Source organism: Monopterus albus, unplaced genomic scaffold (assembly GCF_001952655.1).
Source record: "Monopterus albus unplaced genomic scaffold, M_albus_1.0 scaffold192.1, whole genome shotgun sequence".
In the NCBI taxonomy this organism is placed as follows: domain Eukaryota; kingdom Metazoa; phylum Chordata; class Actinopteri; order Synbranchiformes; family Synbranchidae; genus Monopterus; species Monopterus albus.
This window is the reverse complement of record NW_018128072.1, coordinates 1,082,536-1,091,209: the sequence shown is the minus strand read 5'-3', so window position 1 is coordinate 1,091,209 and position 8,674 is coordinate 1,082,536. Positions and strand designations below refer to the sequence as shown.

Sequence of the window (8,674 nt, the reverse complement as noted above, 5' to 3'; positions counted from 1 at the left end):
GGTTGTTGCGGCTACACCACAGGACCAGCTGCTCAACCTCCCGTCTGTAGGCTGACTCGTCACCATCTCAGATGAGACCAATGACCGTTGTGTCATCTGCAAACATTAGGAGTTTAACAGAGGGATCCTTCGAGATGCAGTCATTGGTGTAAAGTGAAAACAGCAAAAGGAAGAGCACACATCCCTGGGGGGCGCCTGTGCTTATTGTCCGGGTGCAGGATGTGGTTTTCTCCAGCCTCACCTGCTGCTTCCTGTCTGTCCTAGTAATCCACTGACAGGTGGGGGCAGGCACAGTGCGCTGGGTCAGTTTGGAGTGGAGGATGTCTGGGATGATGGTGTTGAACACTGAGTGGAAGTCCACAAAGAGGGCCTGTGCATAGGTCCCTGTGGAGTCGGGGTGTTGTTCACATACTTTTGAATACCACACAACTACAGGTCCACTTGCATTTCAAGTCCCCATTCATAAACATTTTCTTAGAGCTCCTGTATTAATTTTTCTAAATTAACATTTCCTTAGGTCTGCAAACAAGGCAGAAGTCATCACTAATGCATTCTGTTAATCAGTACAATAATAGTCAGAGCTCTGAGGAAAAGCATGACCAGAAATCTGTTTTAATGGTGATCTCATTTGTTAGGCTCTTTTTAACGTGACAGGGACTTCAGCAGAATTGCAGTTATTTCATTCAATCTTTAAATAATCAACAAAACCATCCAACACCAAAAAAGGAAGTAACAGAGAGAGAGAGAGAAATACAGACGTTAAGGTTCAGTGCCTTGCACCGAACCTTCCAGTGCTTGCAACATTACACCTAAATTACACATATTCTTTGCAAAACACACCTCTCTATTTCAGCATGCCAACTGTATCCCTGTTGTAGAAAATGGTTTCAGCAGTATCTCCTCCTCAGACCTGCTCTGAGTGAATTGTCTTATAAATAGAAGATGGCTGTGAAGAGCAAACACAAATGCATAAAAAGCCAGCATAAGAGGCAGTGAGCAGGAAGGAAGTGATGGTACACCATACAAGTTTGCAGGCACGTCACATCATTTCTATTACACAAATTCAAACACACACAAACCCACTCATGACAAACCACATCCTGCAGACTGAGGCAGTATCCAGTGAATTGTTTGCCAATTTAATTCAGCTGAATATTTCTATTTTTTTTTCCAGTAAACATTGGATCTTATTAACATGAGTTTTTCTGTCTTGAGGTGTTTTGTCCTGAAAGTAATGAACTGCTGAAAGTTCACTCAACTCATTATATTAGGTTTTGAAAGAAAATAGTAGCAATTTCCCAGCATGCATTGAGAATTCATACTCTCCAGAGACTCAAGTATTTGTAGTCTGAAGAGAACAGATATGATGCAAACAGTGCTAACCACAATGAATGTTAGTACTTAACTCGGTCCTTGGTCATGAAGTTTCACAATGACACTGAGAGCAGACTCATGTTGTCTTGTTAAGGATGAACTTCACACATCAGGCTACAGTAATATGTTGTAATAGATGTTTATGTTCAATGAACATCTGAAGGAGTTCAAAATCAAATAAACACCATAAAAGTTTACACAACCTGCAGTCTGCATTCAGCTGAATTGGTTTAGCAAGTTCTAACTAAGCAGTTATCCAATAAGTGATATTTAATCAAGATGACATTTGGTGGTGTTAGAAAAAGGCGAGCCTTTCTCTCATATGTTTACGTTGAAACAGTAAGTTATACTTTACAGTGTGGCTGGAAGATACCCTAGGGACTTAAAGAGATTTAAAATATAGATGTTTTGCCTAATTAGAACACCAAAGATTTTGCATTCCTGTTCTCATGTATTGCTTCAACAATGTTAGAACACAAGTGATGAGTACCTCAAACCCCCAAATTTCCCATTTGGTTAATTAAAAGTTAAGAAATGACTTTGTTCCCCCACACTTCACCACACAGTGTATATCCTAAATATTCCATCACTTTACTGAAACTACTCCAAAAGGCCTATGATGTATTTCACAGTTTAAATGGCAGAATTACTGCATCAAACAGAAATGTTCTAAATGTTTGCATCATTTTATACACACTTTCATTCAGTTCAGCGTAACATTATTGGTATATTTGCTAAGTTTTGTATCTTGTGCTGGTTCAAATATGATATGCATACATTTACAATGATGATCTGTTGGTTAAATGGCGTTTATCTTAACCCTCCTATTAAGATGTCAACCATTTATTTAGATGTTAAACCCTGAACGGGGCCAAATTGGCCCCGAGGATAATAGGATGGTTAAAGATCTGACCAGCTGGAGAGAGGGCTAATAGAGAAGGATGGAGCAGTAGGTTATGCTGAGGATTTTTACCAATCTAAATGTTGTGCAATAATGCCACTTTGTGTTGAATTGAATAGGAACACATCCAAACCTTTGACTGGTATCTCCTGCCAGTACATAAAGTAAATTTTTTGTACCATTTCAGACTTGGTGTCTTCACATTACAGACATTCACAGAAAGCAGAGGATGTCAGGCACACATACAAACACACACGCACCTCCACACATCCGCCTCTGATTACAACATTGTGGTATCCAGACTTAGTTTACTGAAACACTACAAATAACTTGAGGGTGTAGAATTATATTGAACATGATTGATTTATAAAATCAATAAAAGGGTAAAACATCCAAGGGGTTGAATACTTTTATAGGCACTATACATCACTATCACCAAACCAGTCTTTTTAGTGTTGGGCCTAAAATTATCAGGTAGACTATTGGGCCAGTGTTTCTGGTCCCTGTGTGACTGTGCCACAGTGTGGTTAAAATTGACAATTACACCAAAATCTGCATCTGATTTCAGAAACACTGCCACCCTCTGGACAAGCTGTTGTGCTACTGTCTTCACAGTAGACAGACAATAGGGTGTACAAGGGAAGACTAAACACTTGAGCAGATTGCTGCATGTACTGTCATCTCTGGTGTAAATATAGTCTGCAAAAATTTGATGAAGAGGATGTGACAGTAAAATAAAGACAGCTAAGGCCGTGCTGGATAATCCACTACACTCTGAGTAAGTAAACTTGTCAAATGCAATATTGTCACTTAAAAATAAACCTGATTAATAAGGCAGTAGCTACAGACAGACCTGTACAATTTGGAAGACATGTCACCAGAGAGAACAGTTAGCTTTAAAATAAATCATTAAGGGATTCTGGGAATTTTTTTCCTACAGATTGTGGTGCAATCAGTTACAACATAAACTCAGTAGAGCTGCCATGAACAGAAAAGACTGATGAGACTACTGGCCTGCTGACTTTCAGCATCTTTAAAATTCAATTACTAATGAATAAGAATGTTAAAATATGAGACAGTATAGCTTGACCGTTACATATATCACATCACCAGTCTGATGTCATCACGTGTCTGACAATCCCATTGACAGTGATAGTTGGAAAAAATTCATTCCTGATGTTGCCTTAAATATGGATAAAAGATTTGTTGTTACATCAACCAATTGTACTAATTTTGAAAAATGCTACGCAAGTCAATCTAAAAACATTAAGACTTCATAATGAACAATACCCTTTTAATTAAATCTGTACTTTATTGAATAAACAATACTGGAGAGCAGTTTACAGCTGAGCCTGAAAACAAACTGCAGACATCATCATGCAGGGTAAAAATTTGTGCGCATTTATAGTTTAAATTAGTAATGGTAACATCAATGATGATGTGATATTGGACATCCTTAGGCACACTACTCAGAGGTAAAGGTGCAAGTATGTCCTGCTGTGAAATATCCAGAGTTGATAACAGTTGTTGATTTTAGATCTTCCCAGGGAAACTTCCATTCTCTACCTGCTCATCCCATTTATCAACCTATAGGAGACATCAGAGGAAAATATCAGCCATATGACAAGTAAATGTAATGCCAACTTGCATGAGAAAAGAAATATGTAATCAAGGATGTAAACTGTGTTCATCTTATAGCCCTATATCACAAGCAGCTTATTGTGTGCACAGCAAGAGGTAAAAAGTCTGTTTGGCCTATATACTGTAAAATAGCCTTGGCTATCCACCTATCCAGAACAAAAAGCTTTCAGCATGTTCAGGGAGAACTTCCAAAAAACATTGTGACATACTCCCTATACATCAAGTGTGAACTATCAGAGCTGTCATCTTAAGTCTTACCCAGCCTATGGGACACAGGCTCTTGTAAACCCTCTTGTACCACTCACAAGCAGTGACATCGTGGTCTTTGGCTGACAGGACCTTGTTGCACCTGTGGAAGTCTGGAGAAAAAAAAAAACCCTAAATATCAAAAAGGTTCAAAGTTACACTATAAAACAAAACATCCAAGTCCTAAGGAAAGAACCTGTGGAAGTCTGGAGAAAAAAAAAACCCTAAATATCAACAAGGGCAACAAGGGCAACAGTCCAATCTTGACAAAACATGCAACTCAGAGCTCATCTTAGCTTTGTTCAGTTGTTTACAAGATGTTAAAGCTGTAATGTGAGGTGGTAAGTGATGACCAGTTGAGTGGTTGTTTTTATGTTAAAGTTGTAAGAGAAGGCCAGACCAAACAAGATTAGGAAAAGCACACAAACACAAACAAAGATTGGCCACTTTCATACATTATTATGGTTAAAAAGGTAAATGTGATTATGCTGTTTGAAGGTGCAGTAAGTACATATTGACCAATGCCCTCACCCAGGTAGTTCTGGTAACAGTTGCGTGTCTGGTTGGTGTTGGGGAATCGGGCGTCAAAGGGAGCAGTACTGTAATTTTTTATCTTCTCATTAATAGCCTCAGACATCTTTATCAGCTTCAATCAAGCAACACTGAAAAAAAGAAACGGAATGAATTAATTTGCAGTTGCATCAGGTTTATAAAACACGTTACTTGACACCAATCACGACGTAGCCTCAACACAATGCTCACAGTTAGCTGGCTAAGATATAAATAGGAGTGCAATCAAAGTTAAATTTAGGTTAGCATTGCTATACAGTGCGGGATTATCATGATAAATCTATGCAAACTAGCTATCTAATCTGATACCTCGCTTGACAGGCAATTATTAAAATCGCGACAAGACCACATAGCTTTGAATACAATTTAGCATAGTACATACCATTCACACTGCTTGACAGTGTCAGTTAGCTCATTGCTAAACGGTTAGCATAGTTTAATCTGGACGTTAGCTAACACATTTGAGAACGCCTAGTTCTTCCTAGAATACCCGTTTATTAAAACTCAAAACGGCTGACAAAGATTAACATAACAGTTAAAAATGATATAAATAAGTGTAGGAGTTGCAGGCGGCTAACCTTGGAACCGCTGTAGATGTGTCCTCTTGGAAAAGATGTCGTTCCGTGTCGACGCGCAGAGGACGCTGGGATATCAGGCTGTGGAAATACCTCTGCATATTAAGACCCCGTACCCAACTTCATCTTCCATGTTTCTCTAACTGTTCTGTTTAGGTTTATTACATTATAACGACTTTAATAATGATCACTAGCATGCCCTGTCATCTAATCATGTAAATGTGTGAAAATGATTAGTGTTATTGCAGCAGTGAAGTTGCCACAGTTAAGACCAAATAGGCCAATCTTACAACAAGCGTAAACAAGAACTCACCTGAATTCAGAGAAAAAAATTATATCTCTTGTCAGTGAGAGTGCAAGTTTAACAGAGAGCTCAGATCTTGAAAACAAAGGTGTCCACACCTTTATTTGCATTAAAGGTACTTTGCTCTTACTTAAAGTAATATCCCATGTCCTTTTAGTAGCCTATTAAATAGGCTGTGCTTAAAAGGTGACTGGTAAGATTCAGTTTTATGTTTAGTACAGTTTAACTATAAGTTCATCCAATGACTTGAATCAATACATTTAATCTTTGGGCTTAGCTTGAGTATTACAGCTCTTTTCAGATATGAGGTTAAATGAAGTAAAGCAAAATGATTATTTGGTTTCATTATTGGGGTTATTTTACAGTTACTGTTCATGTTGTCCACATTTAAACTGAAGAAATCTGTTCAGTTTTCCTTCTATGAATAATAATGCCATCGGTGTGTGTGTGTGAGTTGGTGCCACAGATGGCTGCCTCGGTTCTGTACCAGAGACAAATTCCTTGTGTGTGCGTAACATACTTGGCCAATAAAAGTTATTATGATTATGATGAAATAGCAACATACCCTCTAAAATAGGACAAACCTGTAGCAATATGGATTTTAGATAATCCACCCTGTGAACTGGGACACAGTGACAGTCTCCTTTCTCTTTCCATCACCGTCTTCCTGTCAAAGACCAGGTCAAAGATCACAGGTGTTCATGTTGCTCCCTCGAGCTTCCTGTCTGTGTGCGTTTCCTTCATCCTCTATCCAGCAAAGATTCAAACTTGTACATTTTCTGTGTGTTAGGAATAAACAGTGACATCACATTTTTATTTAATTTAGACAGACCAAAAGATAGATATCTATTATTGTGTACAGTAGAATATATAATATTCTGAACAAGGTCTGAAAGATGTGTGTAAATTCACCCTTCTTTCACTTTCTTGCTTTCCACCAAACTCTCCCTCTCTCTCTCTCTCTCTCTCTCAGTCAGGATATAGGTGTTGTCCAGTGCAAAGGAAGGAAATTCTGTCACTTAGAACAATGGGCCTGTTTCTCTATCTATAGACCCAGAGAGGCTGAGAGCCAGAGGTAGAGAGGGAACAGACATTATTCAACTGGAGACACAAAGTAAAGAAAAAGGTATTTTAGCTACGAGAAGACCAAACAAATGGAAGATTATAATTAGGGTTGTGTATGTAGATGTGTGACAGGTTTGGGCCTTTTGAAAATGGCATTTTGTAATGGAGAAAAGGAAACATACAATGTTATTAGATTACTCTGAGCTGCATACTTACATTTTGGTGGCCAAGAATCATCATAACACACTACAGAAGGATCAGAAGTAACTGTGGGTAAGTAACTGTGGACATTTGAACTTGTATATTTTGCTTAGGGTTTTTTTGCTTGTTATATTGTTTGTTTTAGTTTTCAGACTATCCCACTGCATAGCATACAACAGGATGGTCATTAAATATGGCAAATCTTTTGACGTATAGAATGGCAACAAATTTTAGGCGTGGACATACATGTTGGGATATGCCAAGATTTATGGAGATTATGCCTCAGAAAGGTGGTAGTTTTCTAGAATATTGCACTGACTATCTCCAGACCTCCAAAATCCAACTGAAAGGGAGAAAAAGCGCAAGTGATATTTTGACTATAATACTGAGAAATGGACCAGCAGTGACCTTTGGAATGGGTTTTTCCCTGCCACTGCGACAGCTGGTCCTGACTCCCACAAAACACGCTTCCTGTTTGAGAATGGAGAATATACACTATGATTTTCAGACGATGATCAGGAAGGGATGGGGGTGTTTAATTCCTTTCTGTTTGTTTTCAACACGTTGACAACCTGCTGTAGGTATCCTATTTATTTATTTATGTATTTATTTGATGGTGACATCATTCTATTGTTATATTGTTTCAGCCCTAGCATTACTGCAACACTTTTCACACTAGAGCAGGGAAGTAGATTAAAAGGAAACATGACACTTACAAAATTATGACATACTGCAGATTATTGAATTAGGAAAACGTCTCCTTAATCCCTTTCTGACAGATGGAGGGGTCTGGCAGTCCTCGATTCAGAAAACTGCATTTCCCAGTGGGCCTGTGGATCAACTCGCCCAGGAAACACTTCGCCAAGCTAGGTGGTCGCTGGCCAAGTGCTGTCTCTGTCAAGTCAGTTTGAAGTTCTATTAATTCACAATTTTATTCCTGTTTTCCTTCTTTGTCACACATATGTTCTAAAGTTATGTGACTTTCATGTCAGTTATTGTTCAGTTTTAATTCCGTACCTGATAAGTATTGTTGAATGAACAGTTTGTGTAATTGATGTCATCTTATCTTACTTCCACTGTCATTAGTATCCTTTCAAGTCATAACCTTTCCTTGTTTTATTTTTATCCTTGTTGTTTCTCAGTCATAACTCACAGCTGCCTGGTCCCTTCCTTTCTCCTTCCTCTATGCTCCATCTGTCTTCCCCTCCTCCGTTATTCCCAGGTCAACTACCAGCTCAGATGCAGCCTCCCTCCACGAGGCCCCTTCTGCTCCTTCCTATTCCCTTTCTAACTCCACGCCCTCACTGGCTTCCCCTACCCAATCACCATCTCCTTCCCCAGCCTTCCTCAGGCCGAGGCCTGCTGGGCCCCAGTCCCGCGCAAAGCGCCTTTCTCAGCTCTTTCTGCGGTCCCTGATAGAGAGCCTTGTTTCAAGCTGCTCCTCATGTCCCCCCTTTTCCATCTGCTCAGCCTCATGTGAGACATGAGAGCAGCGACACCGTGCCCCTGTGTTTCCTGTCTGCGTTTCCCAGCAGTAACAGTGGAGCTGAGATCTGTCAGAAACCTCCAGCACACATTAGTGCTGCAGGTTTCATGGAGTCGGCTCCTGGGACCAGCTCCAGGTTCACTGTGACAGTGAAGGAGCCTCAGTGGCTTCAGTTCAGCGGTGGCACTTTGATGATCACTGAGGTCAGAAAAGACAGGATGTGGTTGTTTCCACAGCACTGACTTCAGCCAGTTCAGCTCCACATGACCACGACTGTCAGACATGACGTTAGAATAATACAACCTTCTAAC

At 39.6% G+C, this 8,674-nt stretch overlaps 2 protein-coding genes across 3 annotated transcripts in view; one reads left to right on the top strand and one right to left on the bottom strand.

Moving 5' to 3' along the window:
* Nucleotides 1–3,567: 3,567 nt before the first annotated feature.
* On the bottom strand, nt 3,568–5,397 carry cox6b2 (cytochrome c oxidase subunit 6B2). 2 transcript variants are annotated; one of them, XM_020617605.1, is made up of 4 exons: nt 5,311–5,397; nt 4,694–4,824; nt 4,175–4,275; nt 3,568–3,862 (listed from the first exon to the last, which is right to left on the bottom strand). In XM_020617605.1, the coding sequence occupies exons 2-4, from the start codon at nt 4,797–4,799 to the stop codon at nt 3,809–3,811; spliced, it is 261 nt and encodes an 86-aa protein (XP_020473261.1). In that variant the 5' UTR covers nt 4,800–4,824; nt 5,311–5,397; the 3' UTR covers nt 3,568–3,808. The 2 variants fall into 2 exon arrangements, with proteins under 2 accessions (XP_020473261.1, XP_020473262.1); XM_020617606.1 differs by lacking the exon at nt 5,311–5,397 and adding an exon at nt 5,115–5,240.
* Nucleotides 5,360–8,674, top strand: part of rasip1 (Ras interacting protein 1) — an 11,584-nt gene continuing 8,269 nt past the window's right edge. The window contains 5 exon segments of the mRNA XM_020617607.1: nt 5,360–5,419; nt 6,585–6,949; nt 7,657–7,778; nt 8,100–8,285; nt 8,621–8,674. The exon segment at nt 8,621–8,674 is cut by the window's right edge and continues 224 nt beyond it. Coding sequence (XP_020473263.1) covers nt 7,657–7,778; nt 8,100–8,285; nt 8,621–8,674 — 362 coding nt within the window. The 5' untranslated portion in view covers nt 5,360–5,419; nt 6,585–6,949.

Excerpts from the sequence above, each read along its gene's own strand:
- cox6b2 (XM_020617605.1), bottom strand. The coding sequence starts at position 4,799 with ATGTCTGAGGCTATTAATGAGAAGATAAAAAATTACAGTACTGCTCCC. Across the intron at positions 4,276-4,693 it reads CTGTTACCAGAACTACCTGG|ACTTCCACAGGTGCAACAAG; the intron begins GTGAGGGCATTG and ends TTTTTTCTCCAG. Across the intron at positions 3,863-4,174 it reads GCCTGTGTCCCATAGGCTGG|GTTGATAAATGGGATGAGCA; the intron begins GTAAGACTTAAG and ends TGTCTCCTATAG.